The sequence below is a fragment of the Bubalus kerabau genome, chromosome 19 (assembly GCF_029407905.1).
Source record: "Bubalus kerabau isolate K-KA32 ecotype Philippines breed swamp buffalo chromosome 19, PCC_UOA_SB_1v2, whole genome shotgun sequence".
Lineage (NCBI taxonomy): Eukaryota > Metazoa > Chordata > Mammalia > Artiodactyla > Bovidae > Bubalus > Bubalus kerabau.
This window is the reverse complement of record NC_073642.1, coordinates 7,361,086-7,384,021: the sequence shown is the minus strand read 5'-3', so window position 1 is coordinate 7,384,021 and position 22,936 is coordinate 7,361,086. Positions and strand designations below refer to the sequence as shown.

General features: G+C 45.8%; 1 protein-coding gene across 1 annotated transcript in view; it reads right to left on the bottom strand.

Annotated features, from left to right (window-relative positions):
* Window positions 1-22,936, bottom strand: part of ADAMTS17 (ADAM metallopeptidase with thrombospondin type 1 motif 17) — a 394,605-nt gene that overhangs the window by 64,179 nt on the left and 307,490 nt on the right. The window contains exons 17-19 of the mRNA XM_055555537.1: window positions 18,309-18,466; window positions 15,028-15,187; window positions 12,877-13,012 (exon numbers count right to left, since the gene is read on the bottom strand). Coding sequence (XP_055411512.1) covers window positions 12,877-13,012; window positions 15,028-15,187; window positions 18,309-18,466 — 454 coding nt within the window. The remainder of the gene's footprint in view (window positions 1-12,876; window positions 13,013-15,027; window positions 15,188-18,308; window positions 18,467-22,936) is intronic.

Below are 22,936 nucleotides of genomic sequence, written 5' to 3'. Positions count from 1 at the left end.
TGATTCATGCTGATATATGGCAAAACCCATCACAATACTGTAAATAATTATCTTCCAATTAAAATAAGTAAACTGCTTCTTTAAAAAAGGTTAAAAAAAATAAAACCATGAGTTTCACTTCCAGACAAGGGAACCACCATGGCTCCCGTACAAAACCCCTCTGAACCCGAGGTCACTACAACGACATCTGCTGACCTCTCCCATTCCACTTTAAAATATCTACTTACAGGTGCCCTAGTCAAAAAGGGTTCTTTTTCATGCCACGGTAGAAGCAAGCTGTACTACTTTTAAAATGAAAATGACATAGCAGAAAGTATGAAAGATTTAAAGTAGGAAAACCTTGGTTTGAGTTCTACCTGCTATGGGTATGACCCTGAGTAAGTTACTCAACAACCAAGTGTCTTGAAATCTTCATCTGTAAGATGGGGTGACAACCCCAACTTCCCAGCCACCCCCCACCATCTCTTCTTGCTACTGACAGGCAGGGACAGACTGGCTCACTCCTACCCTACCCTGGATTTCTGCCACCTCCATAATTTACATCTTAGCAAGAAGAACACACGTCCTCAGTTTTAAGATTCTCTGTTTCTATAATAAATTCGTTTTCAAATATTCTTTTGAGAGAAAAAAACCATTTCTCTGGGATTTATAGGAACAAACTGAATTTGCAGTAGGAGAGCAAAAGGACAGTGAATAGGGCTCAACCAGCAGCTGATGAGATCACAGCCTGGCAGCATTTCTTCTCAGCCATCACACCTGATCAGGTTACACTCCATTACTGGCGTTTGTGTTGGTACGATTTGGGGGTTAAAATAACCAGGAGAAGCTTGGGTTTGGTAACAGGTTGTACCATACCCAGGGACTCAGAGTTTGGAAAAAAAACTCTCATGCTTTGAGAATCACATGGCTGCTGATGTTGAAAGTTCACATCCAAGAGTAACATTCCCGACAGGCTGCCTTTCTCACCAGGACACAGGAATTTTCCAGTACAGTAGCCCTCCTGCTAATAGACTTGCCGGCACTCATCCTAGCTGGACAGCGTCCACTGGATGGTCTTTCCTAGTCTTGGTTTGATCATGATGTCAGCATGTCTCTATGTGTTTGGGGTGGAGGACACGTCTGCTGCTTTTGCCTGCCTAGTGTCGCCTTCCTTTTTCTGATAAGAATACCTCAGTTTTCCTTTGGGTGTCTACATCATGCCACTGGAGGGTATGTGAGTCAAGCCAGGCCCATCGGATCTTCTCCAGGAAGCTGGACTCTCAGCGGAGCAGCTCCACTGCAGTTGCCTCTGAGATCCCCTCTCCAAAATTCTTTTCACCATTGCTTCAATTTGGGGAGCTGTTCCACATCCTATTTATATATGCTTGTCTTTTTGGTATAATTTTAGATTCAATTCTTGTTGCCTGGTATCAAAAACCTTGATGTTCTTGAGTCCAACACTTTGCCTTCCCAAAGACAACGTCCAGTGAGATTTAGAAGTTGGTGGCCTCATTCATTTTGGGAGGCTGGTGGAGCAGGAGTTCCTTTTGCAGCCATGTCCTGAGTGAAGCAGGTAGTCCCACTCCACTGGGGTCATCTTCAATGGGAGGAAGAGGTCGATGGAGTGTACTTTTCAGGTGCAGGCACAGGGCACCCTGAGCAGTTCACCTTGTTAGGTAAGGGGTACCTTGAGTCTCCTGCTGGAGCACCTGGCTCTAGAAGCTCTAGGAAGGGTGGTTTTCAAGATCAAAGTTCTCCTGGGGAAACAGCACAATTCTCATATTGATTCACAGAGCACGGTGGCACAAAAAGCGTGTCAGTGAGGGACTGTATAGTCACAAGTCCCATGTGTCTCTGTGTAACCAGCACTTCTCTTTCTGGACAACCACAGAGAACTGCGTCCCTCTAAACTTTCCATGGGCCCTGCAGTGGCAAGAACAGACATTCTACCTTATTCTTTTTACTTTTTAGCTACATATCATCAATATCCTTTTAAGAGAAAATGGAGCATAATTTCAGTGGGCTTCCCACTGGTGGCTTAGTGGTAAAGAATCCACCCACCAATGCAGGAGATGTGAGTCCCTGGGTCAGGAAAATCACCTGGAGAAGGAAATGGCAACCCACTCCAGTATTCTTGCCTGGAGAATCCCATGTATAGAGGAACCTGGTGGGTTACAGTCCACAGGGTCACAAAAGAGTTGGACATGACTTAAAAACTCAACTCCCCAGTGACTCAGTCAGTAAAGAGTCTGCCTGCAATGCAGAAGACCCAGGTTTGATGCCTGGGTCAGGAAGATCCCCTGGAGAAGGGAATGGCAATCCACTCTGGTATTTTTGCCTGGAAAATTCCATGGACAGAGGAGCCTGCTGGGCTACAGTCCATGGGATTGCAAAGAGTTGGACATGACTGAGTGACTAACACCTAACAACTCAACAACAACATAATTGCTTTACAGTGTTGTGTTAGTTTCCACTGTACAACAAAGTAAATCAACTGTATGTGTACATATATTCCCTCCCTCTTGAGCCTTCTTCCCACCCACCCCATTTCACCCCTCTACATCATCACAGCACACAGAGCTGAGCTCCCTGTGCTATCCAGCAGCTTCCCACTAGCTATCTATTTTATACATGGTAGTGCATATATGTCAATGCTACTTTCTCAATTTGCCCCATCCTCTCCTCCCTCTGCTGTATCCACATGTCCATTTTCTATGTCTCATCTCTATTCCTGTCTGGCAAATAGGTTCATCAGTACCATTTTCCCAGATTCCATATATATGGATTAATATACAATATTTGTTTTTCTCTATCTGACCTCACATTGTATGACAGACTCTAGGTTCATCCACAACACTACAAATGACCCATTTTCGTTCCTTTTTTTGTGGCTGAGTAATATTCCATTTGCACCTTATTCTTGATCTTAGGGGTAAAGCATTCAGTCTTTCATCATAAGTATGATGTGAGCTGTGGGGTTTTGTAGACACAGAACGTTTTATAGATATCTGTATGTATTTGTAGATATAGAATATTTTGTAGATACCAGGCTTCAGTTCAGTTCAGTCGCTCACTCGTGTCTGACTCTTTGCGACCCCATGAATCGCAGCACGCCAGGCCTCCCTGTCCATCACCAACTCCCGGAGTTTACTCAAACTCATGTCCATCGAGTCAGTGATGCCATTCAGCCACCTCATCCTCTGTTGTCCCCTTCTCCTCCTGCCCCCAATCCCTCCCAGAATCAGGGTCTTTTCCAATGAGTCAACTCTTCACATGAGGTGGCCAAAGTACTGGAGTTTCAGCTTTAGCATCAGTCCTTCCACTGAACACCCAGCACTGATCTCCTTTAGGATGGACTGGTTGGATCTCCTTGCAGTCCAAGGGACTCTCAAGAGTCTTCTCCAACACCACAGTTCAAAAGCATCAATTCTTCGGTGCTCAGTTTTCTTCACAGTCCAACTCTCACATCCATACATGACCACTGGAAAAACCATAGTCTTGACTAGACGGACCTTTGTTGGCAAAGTAATATCTCTGCTTTTTAATATGCTATCTAAGTTAGTCATAACTTTCCTTCCAAGGAGTAAGCATCTTTTAATTTCATGGCTGCAAGATACCAGGCTTAGGAAGTTCTTTTTCAATCTAGTTTGTTCAGTGTTTTTTTTTTAAATCATGAAACAGTCATGTATTTTGTCAAAGTCTGCTTTCACATCTACAGAAATGATCATTTTGTTTAAAAAATATTTTATTGATAAAGTATATTACATTAATTGATTTTCAGATGATATACCAACCTTGTATTCCTGGGATAAGTCCTATTGGTCATGGTGTATACCATCCTTTTAATATGTTGCTGGATTCAGTTTGCTTGTATTTTTTTTGCATTAATATTCATGAGAAATATTGGTTTGTAGTATTCTTTTTTCCTTGTGATGTCTTTGTGTGGTTTCAGTATCAGGGTTTTACTACCCTCACAGAATGCACTGGATTGGAATGTGTCCCCTACTAATTCATCTTTTGGGAAGAGTTTGTGAAGGGTTGGTGTTAACTCTGCTTTAAATATTTGGTAAAATTCATAAGTGAAGGCTTCCAGTCCTGGACTTTTCTTTGTAGAAAGTGTTTTGATTAGTTGTTTAATCTCTTTGTTTATTATAGGTCTATTCTTTCTATTCTTTATTCAGTTTGGGAAGCTTGCATCTTTCTAGCAGTTTGTCCATTTCATGTTCAATATCTAATTTACTGATGTACAGCTTACTGGCATACAATTGTTCATGGAATTCCTTTACAGATCTATTTTATTTCTGCAAGGCCTGCCTTGAGGCATGAGGGATTTTAGATCCCTGACCAGGGATCAAACCCATGTTCCCTGCAGTGGGAGCATGGGGTCCTAATCACTGGACTGTCTGGGATTCCTCTTCTTTTAAATATAGTGTTTACTGCTATACATTTCTCCCTAAAGTTTGCTTCAGTTGCCTTCCCTAAATTTTGGCATGGTGTGATTTCCTTTACATTCATCTGAAAGCATTTTCTAAATTTTCTATGATTTCCATTTCAGTTCAGTTCAGTCGCTCAGTCGTGTCCGACTCTTCGTGACCCCATGAATCGCAGCACGCCAGGCCTCCCTGTCCATCACCAACTCCCGGAGTTCACTGAGACTCATGTCCATTGAGTCAGCGATGCCATCCAGCCATCTCATCCTCTGTTGTCTCCTTCTCCTCCTTCCCCCAATCCCTCCCAGCATCAGAGTCTTTTCCAATGAGTCAATTCTTCACATGAGGTGGCCAAAGTACTGGAGTTTCAGCTTTAGCATCATTCCTTCCAAAGAAATCCCAGGGCTGATCTCCTTCAGAATGGACTGGTTGGATCTCCTCGCAGTCCAAGGGACTCTCAAGAGTCTTCTCCAACACCACAGGTCAAAACCATCAATTCTTCGGCGCTCAGCCTTCTTCACAGTCCAACTCTCACATCCATACATGACCACTGGAAAAACCATAGCCTTGACTAGATGGACCTTTGTTGGCAAAGTAATGTCTCTGCTTTTGAATATGCTATCTAGATTGGACATAACTTTCCTTCCAAGGAGTAAACGTCTTTTAATTTCATGGCTGCAGTCACCATCTGCAGTGATTTTGGAGCCCCAAAGAATAAAGTCTGACACTGTTTCCACTGTTTCCCCATCTGTTTCCCATGAAGTGATGGGACCGGATGCCATGATCTTCGTTTTCTGAATGTTGAGCTTTAAGCCAACTTTTTCACTCTCCTCTTTCACTTTCATCAAGAGGCTTTTGAGTTCCTCTTCACTTTCTGCCATAAGGGTGGTGTCATCTGCATATCTCAGGTTATTGATATTTCTCCCAGCAATCTTGATTCCAGCTTGTGTTTCTTCCAGTCCAGTGTTTCTCATGATGTACTCTGCATATAAGTTAAAGAAGCAAGGTGACAACATACAGCCTTGACGTACTCCTTTTCCTATTTGGAACCAGTCTGTTGCTCCATGTCCAGTTCTAACTGTGGCTTCCTGACCTGCATACAGATTTCTCAGGAGGCAGGTCAGGTGGTCTGGTATTCCCATCTCTTTCAGAATTTTCCACAGTTTATTGTGATCCACACAGTCAAAGGCTTTGGCATAGTCAATAAAGCAGAAATAGATGTTTTTATGGAACTCTCTTGCTTTTTCCATGATCCAGCGGATGTTGGCAATTTGATCTCTGGTTCCTCTGCCTTTTCTAAAACCAGCTTGAACATCAGGAAGCTCACGGTTCACATATTGCTGAAGCCTGGCTTGGAGAATTTTGAGCATTACTTTACTAGTGTGTGAGATGAGTGCAATTGTGCAGTAGTTTGAGCATTCTTTGGCATTGCCTTTCTTTGGGATTGGAATGAAAATTGACCTTTCCCAGTCCTGTGGCCACTGCTGAGTTTTCCAAATTTGCTGGCATAATGAGTGCAGCACTTTCACAGCATCATCTTTCAGGATTTGAAATAGCAATTCCCTTTCACTCACTGGTTATTTAGAAAGTGTTTTGTTTAATTTCTATGCATTTATGACTTTCCAAAATTTCTTTCTGTTGTTGAATTCTAATTGTATTTTTTTCCCGTAATTGTGACATAAAAATCAGATGCAGATATTGAATACTTAATAACTCAGGAAAGAGAAGGCCCTCCTCACAGACCCTGGGACCACATGGGAAGCATAAATCAACAGAATTTGGTTACTTGTGAAACTGGTATCTGGGAAGTCTCTTGTCCTCTGATGATCAAAGGGAGGGATATTCAAATGGTCAAAGAGTTTAAGTATGGAGGAAAGGAAGAAAACAGAAGCTTTAAGACAAGACTCTGGAATCCTTTCTTCTCCAGTGTTTCCTACTTTAGACAAGTAAAAGCTTCAAAACAATACTATTTAATTTAAATACAAGTGAGGTTCTAGATACTTTGGCCACCTGATGCAAAGAGCTGACTCATTTGAAAAGACCCTGATGCTGGGAAAGATTGAGGGCAGGAGGATAAGGCGACAACAGAGGATGAGATGGTTGGATGGCATCACTGACTCGATGAACACGGGTTTGGGTGGACTTCAGGAGTTGGTGATGGACAGGCAGGCCTGGCGTGCTACGGTTCATAGGGTTGCAAAGAGTCAGACGTGACTGAACGACTGAACTGAACTGAACTGAGGTTCTAGAATTTGGGTAGTGTCAGAAAGACATTTTGGAATTCTTTGAACTAAACTTTTCCTCACCATTCACATACTACTGAATAGGCATATAATGGATCACTGATGCTATTCTCCATTTTCCCCCTCAGGCACTTTTCCTTTATTTCACAGGGACTGTGGGGCACCCCTCATTCCAAGCCTCTAACCACGTGTTCAAGTGTCTGGAGAGTGGCTGAGCCTGAAAGTCAGGAGCAGCACTCCAGCGGTTCTGAGGTTCTTACTGCTGCCTGCAGGCCCCGCCCTCCCTTCTGAGAGCTCTCCCAAGTAGCGGGCTCCTGTTCGGCCACACGGCAGCGCCACAGGCGGCCTCCTCCACTCTCCTACATTCAAGGCACAGTGAACACAGGAGTGACGATTAGACTTACCTATTTTATTTTAGAGGAAAGCAGAAAAAAAAAAAAGCTTTAAGTTTTAGACAAGCTAGAAATGGATTAAACAATGGTATCTTTTCAGATATTGGCAGTATCTTAGGGCCACATGTTACAGGCTTCATTCTTAAATCAGGATCACATACACACACAGACCATGCTTTCATAAAAACATGCGGAATTACATTCAGTTTTAACCTAAAATGAGGCAAACTGGATAAAATAATTGAGCAAAGAGGACAAATTTAAAATCCAAATACATTTCCTTGCAGACAACTATTCAATTCAATTCTGTTGCCAGTAAGATATTGAATATTCTTTCTTGAATCACCCTAATTCAATGTACAGTACAGTATGTACTGCCTGGGAAGAAATTCAAATCATAAATACTATAGGGAAATATCCAATAGCTCAGAATGGCCTTTTCAAGTAGCCAATAAGCTCTAAAAGACTGCAAAAATATTAAATCCGGTCACACATGGGCTATATGTTCCAGACTGAGCACATCTTGCTGTCATAGCCCCCCTCCTTGCTCCAGGACTACCTGGAACTGGGTCTTAAGGAGTTGGCACACAGGGCCGCTTGGGCTGCTCGCTGAATGCCAGATGATGGCGGGGCCTCTTCCCTGCAGACTGTGGTCAGCGAGGTGAAGGCTGCTGGCCACAGTCACAACAGCTGAGCTGATCTGCGATTTCTGTCTCCTGCCAATGTCAGGTCCAGGTTTGCTGATGTGTTTGTGCTGCTGTGCAAGATACCGGAGAAAGGCTGTCTGCCCTGCATGTCAGATTCCAGACTCCACATGGTTATGGCAGGATTTGGGAGAAGGATCCACAGAGCGAGGGGCAGGATTAGAATAAAGAGATGTTAATGGTGTGAGTTGGGAAGGTAAAGGAAACTGTCGGGAACTCAGTGGAAAAAAAAAGGTTGAAGAAAATTAAAGGGGGATCAGGGGAAATAATAAAAAAAAAATACTGGAAAAAGACAACCATCTCTGTTGTTTTAAAGGTCAAAGAGTAACAATAATACAGAAAGACTCTTTTATCTTGCCAGATTCAACAGCACACTACATTTTGGCTTTTTAAATAACGTTTATACCATTGGGTTCTGGGTTCTTCTTCCAACCACAGGCTCTGACTTCCAATCGTGCTCACTCCCAACCCCCTGAAGCACCTGTTTTTTCCAGACCGCACACTTCTCCAAACCCCACCCCCTGACCTAAGTTCAGTTTTCATTTATGATTATATCTCTCTCTGTCTGGCACTCATTTTCTAAGATCCTCACTTCTCTTCACTTACTAGCCTAAATCCATATTACTCTATACTTTTAAGAAAGATTCATGACAGCTAGATCATGCCAGGTAATAATTCAAGTTTTACTGTCTAAATGTTTGTGTGTGTGTATATATAAAATATCTGTACATAATACATATACACTTATATATGTAATTGTGCATATGTGTGTATGTATATAAATAAATAAAAGTAGCATTTGCAAGAGTTTTAAAATCTATCAGATCACACATTTCTTTAGCCAAACAATAAATATTCTGTGATGAGTCATGATACTTCACTTTCAAGTGTCCACTTTAAGAATCAGTATGAAGTCAGATGGTTCAAAATAAGCAAATAAGCAAACCAACAAATACAAGCAGACTAGGATAGGCATCCGAGAATTTCTTTTCTAGGTTCTGAGGCAAATTTCAGGTGCTGTCTTCTCTTTTATCAATTTTATTTCCTACTCTGTTTTGGCAAATTCAATTCATTCTTCCAGTCTGATGCATATGACTTCACAGAGTTGGAGAGGGAATGAAAGGGGGTGGGACCAAAAGGAGAGTGGTGGGAAGGAGAAGCCTAATGTTTATCAAGTTTGTTGTTGCTGTTGTTTGGCTGACAGTAAAGACTTTGCCAGTCTTTCACCTCTGTATACATTGGTACCAAGAGCAAAGTCAAGTGAATTTATTCAATAAACACATATTGAATAAATGAAATCACCGACTCTACACTGTGTGCTGAGGGTCATGCTGGATGGTTATAAAGAGAGTACTGGCTTCCCTGGTGGCTCAGTGGTAAAAGAACCAATGCAGGAAACACAGGAGACGTGGGTTTGATCCCTGGGTTGGGAAGATCCCCTGAGAAGGAAATGGCAACTCATTCCAGTATTCTTGCCTGGGAAAATCCCACGGACAGAAGAGCCTGGTGGGCTGTAAGGCCATAGGATTGCAGAGAGCTGGACACTGACTGAAGCTCGTGAACACACATACTGAATAACTGGGCAATGAAAAGTAACTCAGTATAACATGGTGCCCTCCCTTGTATGACAAGAGAATACATTCCCTAAGGTGGTGTCTTCAGAGCTAGGGCTCATGCTGAGGCTGTGATCCCATCATCTCAGTGGGCAAAACAAGGGTAGGCAATAACTTAAGGCAAACTATCATTCATGGGCCAAGGCTGGCCTGCAGATTGTACAGCCCAGGAACTAACAATGGTTCTTACGTTTAACAGGGTTAAAAAACAAAACAAAAAACAAACAGCAGAAATCATACACAGCCTACAAAACAAAAATATTTACTCTCTAGCCTTTCACAGAAAAAGTTTTCTGACCCTGTTCTAAAGAGACACTAAGATTGGAGAAGGAAATGGCAACCCACTCCAGTACTCTTGCCTGGAAAATCCCATGGATGGAGGAGCCTGGTAGGCTATAGTTCATGGGGTCGCAAAGAGTAGGACACGACTGAGTGACCTCACTTTCTTTTCTTTCCTTCTGAAGTTGCTGTTGTTTAGTCATTGGGTCCAACTCTCTGTGAACCCATGGACTGTAGCACACCAGGCTCCTCTGTCTTCCACTATCTCTTGGAGTTTACTCAAATTCATGTCCATTGAGTCAGTGTTCAAACTGGTTTTAGAAAAAGCAGAGGAACCAGAGATCAAATTGCCAACATCTGCTGTATCATCAAAAAAGCAAGAGAGTTCCAGAAAAACATCTATTTTTGCTTTGTTGACTATGCCAAAGCCTTTGACTGTGTGGTTCACAATAAACTGGGGAAAATTCTGAAAGAGATGGGAATACCAGACCACCTGACCTGCCTCTTGAGATATTTGTATGCAGGTCAGGAAGCAACAGTTAGAACTGGACATGGACTGGACACAACTGAGCGACTGAACTGAATTGAGTTGGTGATGCTACCTAACCATCTCATCCTCTGCTGTATCCTTCTCTGTTTGCCTTCAATCTTTCCCAGAAACAGGGTGTGAGGTTACTTTTAATCTAAAGTGTGTTCGACTTGAATTGTGTTCAAACACAGCAAGACTGCAGGCCTAAGCTCTGTGGGCTCTTGTCTGCTAATACCAACATATATGTTATCTTGGAGTCAATTTCTATTAATTGCCTTCTCTCATGAGTATAGATCACATTTTTCTGTTTCTTTGTAAGTCTAATAATTTTGGATTGTATCTTGTTATGTTAATTATAGCAGTGCTGTCCAATACAAAAAAAAAAAATGAGCCACACACGTAATTTTAATTTTCTATTATCCACATTAAAAAAAGTAAAGAAACATGTGACTTTAATATATTGCATTTTGATCCAGTGTCTTCAAAATACAACAGGCTTCCCTGATGGTTCAGTAGGTAAAGAATCTTCCCCAAATGCAGGAGACACAGGAGACATGGGTTTGATCTTTGAGTAGGGAAGATACCCCAGAGCCGAGGGCATGGTAACTTACTCCAGTATTCTTGCCTGGAAAAGCCCATGGACAGAGAAGCCTGGTGGGCTACAGTCCATAGGGTCGCAAAGAGTTGGACACGACTGAGCGACTGCATACATACACACTCAAAATATAATTATTTTAACATGTAATAAATATTAAAAATTAATAAGATATTATATAATCTCTTTCCAGACTAATTCTTTGAAGTCAGGTGTGTATTTTGCATTTATAACACATCTTGATTTGGACTAGCTAGTGGCTACTGTGTCAGTCAATCAGCATGCATGTATGCCTGCATGCTCAGTAGCATCTGACTCTTTGTGACCCCGTGGACTGTAGCCCACCAGTCTCTTCTGTCCATGGGACTTTCCTGGTAAGAATACTGGAGTGGGTGGCCATTTCCTCCTGCAGGGGATCTTCCTAACTCAGGGATCAAACTTTCTTTGCAGGCAGGTTCTTTACTGCTGAGCCACCAGGGAAGGAAGCACTGATCAGCATAGCCATAGAATATCATTCTAGGAGAATACTGGGGGTTTGTCCAATATAAGCTCTTCCATCATTATGGGAAACAGAATCCCTGACTGATAGTTTTTAAACTTTACCCCTTGGTATTTCACAGAGGTGCTCTGGGCCAAGTGAGATGAGGGGAAGGCTAAGGGCACTGAACCACTCTTCCCTATTATATATGCATCTCAAGTCAATCAGACCAACTCTGATTTCATGTTTCATATATTTCGTTTCTGTGCATAACTTAAAAAGATTTTGATACTAATATGAAAACATAAATGACTGTAGAATATAATTCTTGACGGGGTCCCTAGGATCGTTCTTGCTCATTTATGCCCTTGAACCTATGCTGATGTCTCTTCTAGAGTCACTTACTCTCCTTTCTAATCATATCACAAGAGCCAGCTGTCTCTACTTTCAGGAAAAGAAGCTGTGGCCTCTCTGATACCTACGTCTTTACAGTGGCAAGTTCTTCTTTCTTTAGCCCCACATGTGTGTGACTGATTGATAAATTGATCAATCGACGGATAGGTTTGCAAGATGGCTGTTCACACCCAAATTCTCAAGACTTCTAGAAATGAGCTGTTTCTCATGCCCTTCACCATTAGGGTAGAGAATTTCATTCTTAATTTTCCAAGGACCACATAAAATCACATCTCACCTTACTTTCCCTTCTGGCTTCCCTCTCTCATTCACACACATTTTATCAGTTTGACAAAGAAAAGAGGGTCAGAAACAAAACAAAATGCTTTGTGATACTTTTCACCAGGTGAGTGGTACAAACTGAGCTTAAGAAACCCAAAAAACTGCCAGGTTAAAAGTCCAGCCTCTTTCAATTTTGCTTTCCTCAGGGTATATGCCTTAAAGTGATTATCCTTCAATAAAAAATAAATTAATTAAAAAAAAAAGTCCAGCCTCTTTACAAAAGCTACACATGCCTTAACTGGATGCATAGAACCACAAAACAAAAGCCACATACCTCAACGCTGGGCAGAACAGGAGGCCAGGTGTGATATTACATAATACAACAGAATCAGATGAAAATCCCACTAAGATGGAAATAAGGAGGCTTAACTGATGAACACATTCCACACAATTCATCTCGGTTAACAACCCAAGAGAATGCACTTCGGAGTACATGGCCATGAAAGCTAGGGTTGGAAACAGAAGTTCTGATGGATCCCAAACAATAAATAACTTACTGATGTTAATTTCAGCCACTAAATCAGACCAATCACAAACACTAACCAATCAGAATCACTAACACCTAGTCACACGTGCTCACACTCTTGAGTTCCTTTTTCTCCAAGACAGAGTAACTTGGAGGAGGTGACATGTGCCAGGTGAAAGTGTGTGGAGATGGCTATTTCTTTTTTTCATGAGATGTTCTTAATGGTCTATGAGACGCCTTCCAGTGAGGGCTGTATACTGCTATCAAAGTTATGGCTTAGTAGCCAGAAATTGAGTATTTTGAACAATCAAAAAATCACTCAGCAACAACAATGGAACTCAGAGTAAGACTGGTATTAATTGTGCAGCACCCCGTTCATGGGTGCTGCTGCTCTGACCCTGAAGGATCCAAGCTTGGGAACAGAGCTCCTTACCGTGACTGGCAGGGGTGCAAGTTGCACCTTCGAACCTGGGGCTCCGGGCGGCTGGCCTGAGGGCAGTCACTGTCGTTCACTAGAGTTGTGGTCTTGTTAACAATCCGTGTGCAGGACACGATGCTTCTGCGTTCCCCTGGAAACCAAAGTACACAGAATTGAGAGGCCACAGAACACATACCTGGAAAGGCCATTTATTCACCGTGTGGAGGAATGTTCAGGTGCTTCTTGTGATCAGTTTGTCACTTAAACTGACTCTTCTAACGCCTGTGGGTTGTCAGAGAGGGAGGATCATAATTTTAGGGATGAGGGTGTGTGAGACAGGGCAGGGATAGTAGGGGCAGGAGAAAGACCCTAGAACAGGATCAGAGAGAAGCAATGCTTCAGATCAGCTGTGTTCCTGGACACCTTGGGGCTCACTGTGGCCAAAGTTCTGATTTGGGTCTCTAATTTCTAACAAAGATTACCAGTCTCTATATCTGTTCATTTGAAGTCTGTGGAGATCTGGGCTTGATTAAACAACTGCACAACAGCCCTCACCAGAGATGACAGTTACTTATTACAGAATTCCTGCTTTCTGGAGAGAAGCGAGAAACAGGAAGTGTTGTCTGAAGGACATAGACCAACCTGAAAATTTTTCTATCAACTGCTGCTCATGCCTGAGCATCACCTGCTCTTGGGAAGCCTCACTAACCCCAGCTGACTACACATTCATTCTTTTGGGTGTTTCCAAAGAACCCTGCCGGAGAAGGCAATGCCTTCCCACTCCAGTACTCTTGCCTGGAAAATCCCATGGACGGAGGAACCTGGTAGGCTGCAGTCAAGAGTTGGACACGACTGAGCGACTTCACTTTCACTTTTCACTTTCATGCATTGGAGAAGGAAATGGCAACCCACTCCAGTGTTCTTGCCTGGAGCATCCCAGGAACGGCAGAGCCTGGTGGGCTGCCATCTATGAGTCGCACAGAGTCGGACACGACTGAAGCGACTTAGCAGCAGAAGCAGCAGCAAGCACAACTATATGGATCCCATGCTCCTCAATCAGTCTATCTTCTGGGGAATTTGTCATGGTACAGCCCTGAACTTGAGTGAGCATAGAAAGCACAGAGATGCCTCAAGCCAGATTTTGGATTGGGCTGCAGGTCAGGGAGCTGGGGGTCATTGGTGCCATAAAAGGCTGTGATAGTGATAGCAGAACAGCACCCCTACCCCAGCCAGAGCAGCCTGCTAGCTCCTGTACTGCGGCCATGCTGAGTTTGCAGCAAGTTGGCCTAGAGGAAGTTTGGTGCCATTAGCCCTGCAGGACCAGTGCCATGCCCACGTCTTACCTGCCAGCCCACCCTCTGGGTTGGCATTCCAGGGTCCAGGTCAACCTTCTGTCCTAACTCTGTCCATCAACATTTACCTGCCTTGCATCCATCCCAGGACCCCGCTCTGTGTCCTGTCAGGGCGCTGTTGGCTAAGAGTTCAGAATGCTTCCCTTCACTCCTCCTAAACAACACTGTAACGACTATGATGTTCTTTGTTCATATTGATGTTTATAGTATTTGAGTTTCCTCCTGCAGTGGGCATGAGGGCTGATCATCCTATTTTGGAGGTGAGGAAATTTAGGCACAGAGAGAATACATCATCTGCTAATAAATGGAGGCAAATCATGAAGCCAGAACCCAGGCCCAGAGTGTTTCACTGGAGTTGGAGGACTTTTCTTTCCATTATATTACTGTTGATTCCATTGGTTTCCATGTATTTCCACTGGTGACTGTAGCAAAAAGGAAAGGGTATTTGAAGGTCAGAAACATCTTCCAGCGCCCTTTTCCAAGCGTAACAGGTGCAAGTCTGTCCTGTGCACTCCCAGGGTCACCTGTCACACTTGTGACACAGCTGCACATTAGTCAAACCTCCACTCCGATCAGCATCAAAGGCTGTAGGCAAAGCAGCCACGTGGACGCAACTTCAGCCTGGAGGAGTCTGGAAGAAGACCCTGCCCAGAGAAATTTGCAGCAGGATGCAGTTACATTCCACAGAAATACAAGTTACTTATGTGGCCAGCCTTTCCCAGGCAATGTGCACCCGCCACAGAGTGCCCTGAATTCACTTCTCCTCTGTTTGGTAAAACCCCACACCCAGTGAGCCCACAACCCTGCTGCTCACCTCCGCCACACTGCACACTGCACCCTTCCCAGCCGCTGTGGGTCCAGATGAACAAGGAGTCCTGGGCTTTTTCTGGTTCACTTTGATTTTCAGTGGTGTAGTTTACAGGAATGGTGTATTCATAATGAATTCCGTAATTTTGGTCATGAAATAACAACACCTGCATCAGTAGCAAAATAAAAGGCCACTTTGAAATAGAGCAAAAGCCCACAGGATTGCTGAATTTGCAAGCCAACCCGTGTTGTGGCTGTCTTCCCACCAGGGATAGCCCATTCTTTTGGGGGTTTCAAAACAAGTTCATGCCAGGGGCACTCCTTTATTTCAGTTTTGGTTTCCACAGATACTCAACTCGGGGGCTGGAGCATATGTAAACCATTGGCAGGGAGCTCTACTCTTTTCCACTGGAGAGAGGACTGGTTTAGATGAGGGATTTGGGGATAAGCCAGTCTGAGTGCTCTAACTGCACTTTACATGCTCCATGTAATCACCCACGAAACTGCCCTTGTGGGTGAGAAAGACACAAATATACGGCTCTTTCTAAATAGGCATCTGAACAGGTAGGGTGACTCCTTTGCAAATGAATGCCACTCTTCATGCCCCAAGCACCAGTCACTGCCATGTGTAAGGCAGGCTCCAGGTTAAACACAGCCCCTACAAGGGAACCTTGTGGATGCCTGCCAAGGATGCAGGAGCCTTCCTGTACCATGGGAGCTAGGATCACGACAATGCCCACAGGGTGGCACAGGCCTGGTACAGGGCTTAAAGCTGGCAGTGAGGTATGGGGGAGCCATGATCCTGCAGCCTGGGGACCCTGGGGTCTGAAATCCTGGCAAGTGGGCAGGTGGAGGGGCCTTCTCTTAGTTTGGTAATGCATTTGACAAGCCTTGTAAGCACAGAGGTGCTCTATGGGCTTTATTTTTCTATGTGTACTTAATGGTGTGAAAGAAGCTCTCTTGTGGGAACTTCAAATGGCCTGCCTGTTGGTGGTACATCTTCAGCCCAGGCTTGGAACCGGATGGCACTCCTGGGTCTAAGCAGCCAGCAACTTCACTTCCAGGCTGAGGTTCTGGGACAGCAGGTCAGAGGGAGCTGGAGGCAGACCTCCATCTGACCTGAGGGAGGCCAGGCAGACTGTGTGCCAGACGACAGGAGTCACTCTCCCGCCCAAGCATCTCCCAGCCCTCCTAAGGCTGGAGTTGCAGGGTGGGGGTGGGGTGCTAAGAGCAGCCCAAACTGAATAAACATCCACTTCTCCAAGAAATAGACTTGCAGTAATACATTTGGAAAAATGCCTCCAGTTTAAAAAAAAAAAAAAACTCTTTAAAAGAGATCTTTATTATCTCAGTATGGGAATAAGACTGGTGAATTGAGAATCCATATGAAACCAATTTCATGCAATTTTGTAGCCACGTATAATTTGTGTGTGCATGTACGTAATTGGTTTCAAATGCAGGTCCCCATGGCTCTATGGGCACTCCTGACCTCGCAAGCAATGAGCACACCTCAGTTAGGGGACAATGGATTTCCCTTCAGAGCAAGACGGGCTCCTCTCATTTCTAGGTCTAGAAACTGGAAGTAACTAGCAATCACATTTCAAGAGAGACGTGATTAATGTTCAAGAAGGCAGGAACTTCAGCTGTGGCAGTTGTTGCGTTCCCCGAGTTTTGTTTATCATGGTCTGAATGAATCCCGGCTGTGCATTTGCTTTAATGGGCTGACAATTCACTCACAGTTTATGCAAGCTTTTGGGAAAGAAGGGAAATAGACCCATCTTGGTGTTTGCTAGAAAAGCAACTTCATGTGCTAACAGGTGATACTGCTATCTTGGGTTTTATCTTGTCTTTCACTTCCTCTTTTAGTCCCTCTGAATGACTGCTTTTAACTCAGGACAGGAGGATTTGTTCCAGTGACTTAGATTAGTAAACAATCTAATCACAGAGAAATGGCTTAGGTACAGGCTTCCCCAGTGGCTCAGCGGGTAAAGAATCTGCCTGCCATGCAGGAGAAACAGCAGATGTGGATTCAATCCCTGGATCAGGAAGATCCTCTGGAGGAGGAAATGGGAACCCACTCCAGTATTCTTGCCTGGAAAATCCCATGGACAGAGGAGCCTGGCGGGCTACAGTCCACGGAGTTGCAGGAGTCAGACACAACTGAACGCATAAGTGTGCACAGGTTCTTAGGTCCCAGAAATCAACTTTCAAATGTATATCTGCAGTAGCTTTAGTGTGTGGATTGTTGCACTACGTCAGCCATGGGAACCAGCTCCCTTTGCTCTTACTGGAAACTGTAACAGGCTTAGGGCCGTCATGGGAGCCATCTCTACTCACTCGCAGAGCTGGTCTCCTCAGGAGATTCTTACTGAGAGGTGGCCTGGGAATCTCTCAGGCATCACCTAATCTTAAACAGATGCCGGCTGCCAGAGACCACAAATTAATGGAGATGATAAGAACTTCCAAGTAAAGACTTCGGGCGGCGTGGAGGACAAACTGTCCTTTGATTACAGACACACAAGCTGTCACAATCCCCATTCTTTGGAAGGAGACATCGAATCAGTAATTATGAGCTATCCAAAGTTAGCCACGAGAACTCCTGAACCCTGAGAAGGCAATGGTGGCATTCTTTTCCCTGGAGATCTTCCACAGTCTTAAAAGGCAGTATAACCAAACATTTCAGTGGTTTGCACGCGGTCCTTCCTGAGACAACATGTAAGACCAGAGTGCCCAGATCTGGCCCAACTCCACAGATTTCTTGAGACCATCTGGGGAGTAAATAGTCCAGTAGAATTTGTTTCTGTCTCAATTCCTGAAGGCTTGTTGCAAGCTGAGTCTGGAAAAACCTGAGTGGTGTTGGTTTGGAAACAGAGTCAACAGTGTGTTTTCAAAAGGTAGTTTCTGATGTAATTATACAAACTGTGGGGCAAATCTAAGCCACCTGATACGAAAACAGACTTTGAGTGGGACTGTCTGCTTAATGATGCCAGGTCTCCCCGGTGGCCACATGACTAAGCATTTCCATCCTGGAGGTGGTTCCTTTTGAAAAAGATGGGAGTTCTGCCAGCAAAGAGCCAAGGCAGAATTTTGAAAGGGCAGCATTTTGAAGCATGTGGCAAAAAGGATTATACAAGGTAAAAACCAAAAGAGACAATGGAGCAGCAGGTGGCCAGGTAAACCACCAGGAACCAAACGTACCTCCTCCCATAGGGCCCCAGGGAAGAAGTCAGCTGGTAGACCTCTTGGACCCAACCAACTCAGGACAAATACAAAAGCACAGCCAATTACCATCAGATGCAGCGGCATTTTGGTTGGTCCCTTGGCAGAAATTTTCTCCCACAGGCCCCTTCGAACGTAGCGGACGGTTGTGCCTGCAATCTGGAACTCTCCAGGGAGCTCTATCTTCCAGTCACTGTTGATGGATCTCTTACTGGAGTCTTTGAGAGCTAGAAAGAAAATGGAATGCCATGGAATTAGGGGAGTCAGCCTGTGTTTGAAGGGAGTCAGGGCGTCTTGAGGGGTGGGTTGGAGGGCTCTCCACAGGGGAGAAGAGGGAGGCCTGCCCTAAGAGAAAGGGAGCTTTCTCTGAGAACAGAAGACTGGCTCATGGGCAGAGAACGGCTCCTGACCCCAGGTCCCTGAGCTCAGCTGCCTCGGCTCCTGAGCCTCAGAGCGCGGGCTGGTGTCTCAGAACCAGCTCACATGGAGCGGGTGTGGGGAGGAGTGCCAGAGGATGCAGACAGCCACACACAGCCCTATCGTATTTCGCTAGACTTACAGAGTAGAGGGTTTTCTGCTGGATGAATGGATTCTATTTCAACATGTCCAAGTCTCTAAAACAGGTTTTGCAGCTTTAGCAAAATTCATCATTCATTTCACTCTTACCTACCTGGGGCTTTTTAGAGGGCAGCCTAACTCTAGTGTCCCTTAAGGATCTGATAGCCCCAGATTAGTGAAGTAGATGCTCCTTCAAGAAGCAAGTGCCCTTCTATAAAGATGAGAGTCTCCCATCCGGAGCTGCTTAAAGACAGATGTGGCAGTAAGTCAGCTGATGCCTCAGGAGTGGCAGGGGCATACCCACCCTCAGCTTCATGGCCTCTGCCAGTTTCACACTTTGCTCTCTCAGTGTGTTGGAACTGACATGGAACTGACATTCTGCTGACTGGCCATAGCAAAGATTTGGTTTTCCATACAAGCCATGTATTTATTATCATCCAAGTGCTCACCCGTAATTTCTTTGTTTTTTCCTCACTTAGGCTTTAGAGTCATGTGGTTCTCATGAGAGAGCATTCTACAGTGAAATTTTGGGCTTTTTAAGTTTGTTTTGCTTTGTTATTCAGGAAAGTAAACAACGATTATAGAACCTACTCTGACATGCAAGAGAAGGTGGTAAATGAAAATAGTCAATAGCAAGTCTTGATGTCACTCAAAACATAAAATTCTCCATACACCCCAAGTCCAATGCCACATTCTTTGCCAGCACCCCTGAACCCTGCTCGGTCCAGAATCAGTGAAATCAGGTTCCCCACTCTTTGCTTATATGGTCAGAAACAAAATGCCCACATATAATACCAATTTTGGATAATGAGTGTTGAAACCCACAAGTCGTTTCAGTTAAGCCTGAGCCCACGAGCCCTGGGCCGGGTTAGGACCTGATGCGTCCAATCCTGGTCAGGCCACAAGCAGCTGGGGGTGCTGCCCTCGCTTCCTGGTCTGCAGGACACGGTGGTCCTGGCTGGATCCCCTGCCCCGAGGGGGAGGTGCAAGCTCAGCACTCCGCGTTTACAGGAACCACCAGGAGAAACCCACGGCTCTGGGTAGGGCTGCCTCCCAGTAGGACAGCTTCCAGGAGGGGCCGCACTCAGTGAGGGTGGCTGCCCAGTGCATGGCTGCGGATTACAGGACTCCAGGAACGGCTTTGAAAAGAGAACGCTCCAGCACTTAGAACCCAATGTTTCCCGTCAAAGAATTCTACCCACTCTTGGGATCTCCTGGCTATTGGAAGGAAGCGAGTCTATTGGGATGCTCACAATTTCTGCTCCTTTTTCTCTTCCTCAGCCACCACCTGCAAGTCTCCATTTAAGGGGCACATTCTCTGGTTTAGCTTCTCTGTATGCTTTTACCCATTTGACCTTCCCAACAGTGCTCTAAGGTAAAGGATTACTGTCTTCTTTCTCACAGATGAGGAAATGGGGGCACAGGGAGGTTCAGTAACCTGCCTGAAGTCACACAGCTATTGTCACGTGGAGGCCTGAACCTTAACAGACCGAGGTCCCACATTCGTTAGGTCACAGCACAAGTCTAGAGTTTTATGACAGACACTGAAATGTGCAAATGTCTCACATTCTCCCAGAGAACACATTCCAACCTCAGATCACTGTGATGCCTCATGTTCTACATATCCTCATAAAAACACCTAAGCTTGTGGTTTTCCACAGCTTCCAGTGAACCACCAACCTACAAGTACTTTTGGCCATATTAGCTATTGGGGTATCTAGCAACGGGTGCATGGGTGTTCACTGCTCTTTCACTTCCTCTGAAGGTTTGGACAACTGTTTTCTTACCACTTTCTGAGGGCCTTGTAGCTGGTGCTGAAGACACAGCTCCTGCCCTCGGGAGCTCAGGGCTTGAAAGCGAGGTGGGCGAGAAGACAGATAAACATGAGACACTTGCAGAAGCTCTGAGACAGAGGCCAGCCCAGGGCTCACGTGTGTGTGTGGGCAGAGACTGGGCCTGCTGGAGAAGGCCTTCTGGAGGGGAGGCCGGAGCTGAGATGGCAGGAAAAGCAGGGAGCAGAGGCGGCCGGAGCGCCTGGCAGCTTGGACTTGCTCCCTGGCTCCTTGATAAGCTCAGTTTCTGTGCAGAGTCAGGGGTTGGGGGGGGAGGAGGGAGGCACTCTGCCCATGCGGAGAAGCAAGAGGAGGTGGCAGAGAGAGGCTGCAGAGGTGGAGAAGGAGAGGGGAGGCTTACTGTCATTGTCACTGGGCTGGGAACGCTTGAGCAGGTTGAGAATCTCTGTAACTTGGAATCAGCAAGATGAGCAGAGTGAGTTTCTGTAAAGCTGGGGACCACCGTCACTCTGGGGCCACCCCCAGAGCCCCTTTCCCTCATAGAGACCAGGGCACGCTGGGGCGGCCCGCCCCTCCCGTCTCAGCCTGTGCTTGCACCCCAGTCGACTCTTGCACTCGGTGGCCCTGGCTGGGCCTGGCCTTGCTCCACTTTAGGGCTTTTGAACTGTGGTGTTGGAGAAGACTCTTGAGAGTCCCTTGGACTGCAAGGAGATCCAACCAGTCCATCCTAAAGGAGATCAGTCCTGGGTGTTCATTGGAAGGACTGATGTTGAAGCGGAAAGTCCAATACTTTGGCCACCTAGTGTGAAGAGCTGACTCATTGGAAAAGACCTTGATGCTGGGCAAGATTGAGGGCAGGAGGAGAAGGGGACGACAGAGGATGAGATGGCTGGATGGCATCACTGACTCAGTGGACATGGATTTGGGTGGATTCTGGGAGTTGGTGATGGACAGGGAGGCCTGGCGTGCTGCAGTTCATGGGGTCGCAAAGAGTCAGACACTACTGAGCGACTGAACTGAACTGAGTGTGTTGCTCCCTGACATCTCTCTGTCCTTCTGCAAGTAACACCCCCCAGAGGAGCTTCTGGGGATGTGTTTTTCCCCAGTCATGGGAGGCTGACCCTAAACTCCTCCTCAGCTCCAGAAGTGGGTCCACCACCCAACTCGGGACAGGAAGAGTCAATTGTAACACTTGCATTCACCTTGGGAAGAAGCAGCTCTCTTTCCCAAAGTTGCCCAGGGACTCGATATGAGCTGCCAGTGCGTGGCAAGGGGCCCTCAGACGACAGTGCACTGAGGCAGGACAGCAGGGCTGGATACAGGCATCATTTCCCACAGTTTTAGCCCCTGGGCCCAGCGGCACCTGAAGGCAATACTCGGAAACCAAGGACTAGGTCTAGCTTCCACATGTCACATTTGGAGGCTGGTTTTTGAAAAACATTAACCATGATAGAAGCAGGGCAGGTTGAGAAAGAAAATGACTAGTATGGATTTCTAGAAGTCACCCTAGGATCCTTACTGATGTCAGCTTAGCACCCTCTGAGACTCAGAAAGGCACACTCCATCCAGGCCTTAACCCCTCTCCGGGACCCTGCCCTGTCCAGTACTTGTTCAGGGTGAGGTGGCTCTTTCTTACTTGGCCTTGTTTCCAAGGTGCTTTATCAGGACTTATTGGATTATGAACTGAAAACCACGCCACTCTCGTGCCAAAAGGCAAGCATCGGGGAGGTCAAGAGTGGGAAGAACTGGAAAAAGTGCAGGAGGGCACAGCTGGAGCCAATTATAACCCATCCACAGAAACGGCACACAGAGGTGTGGGGACCGCCTGGGGAAGCCCTATTTCTGCGGGCAGAGGCACCAACCGTGGGTCCCCCCAGGAACAGAGCCTACGGGTGCTGGGCACATGTCACCCTCTCACCACGAGGGCAGGGTCCTGTGGGGCGGTAGGGGTGAGGGGAGGAGACGTTTCCATAGGCGGTCCACAGGCTGGGCGTGGGAGGTCACAGAGGGGTGAACGTGGCCAGGGAAGACAAGGGGCGAGCAAGAGAGGCAGGCAGTGGCTCCCCCATGATTCCAGAAAGGCAAGGAGCAGGAGGGGGAGGAACGCGCCCAACGGCACAGTGCTGGGGACAGGCTCTGGAGAAAGCAGCCTAGACTTCCACTGCTTGTCACTACTCAAGCTGTAAATGCGCCCCGGTGGCAGATTTCAGCGAGCCACGTGAGCTCTGTGAAAGCAGAGCTGGGAAGAGACGCAAACCATCAGCCTTCCCATCCACACCCTGCTGCTGGGCACTCTTGCGACTTCTGAAGGCACCTGCCTGGGCTTTGGAGGTCCTGGCCTGGGCT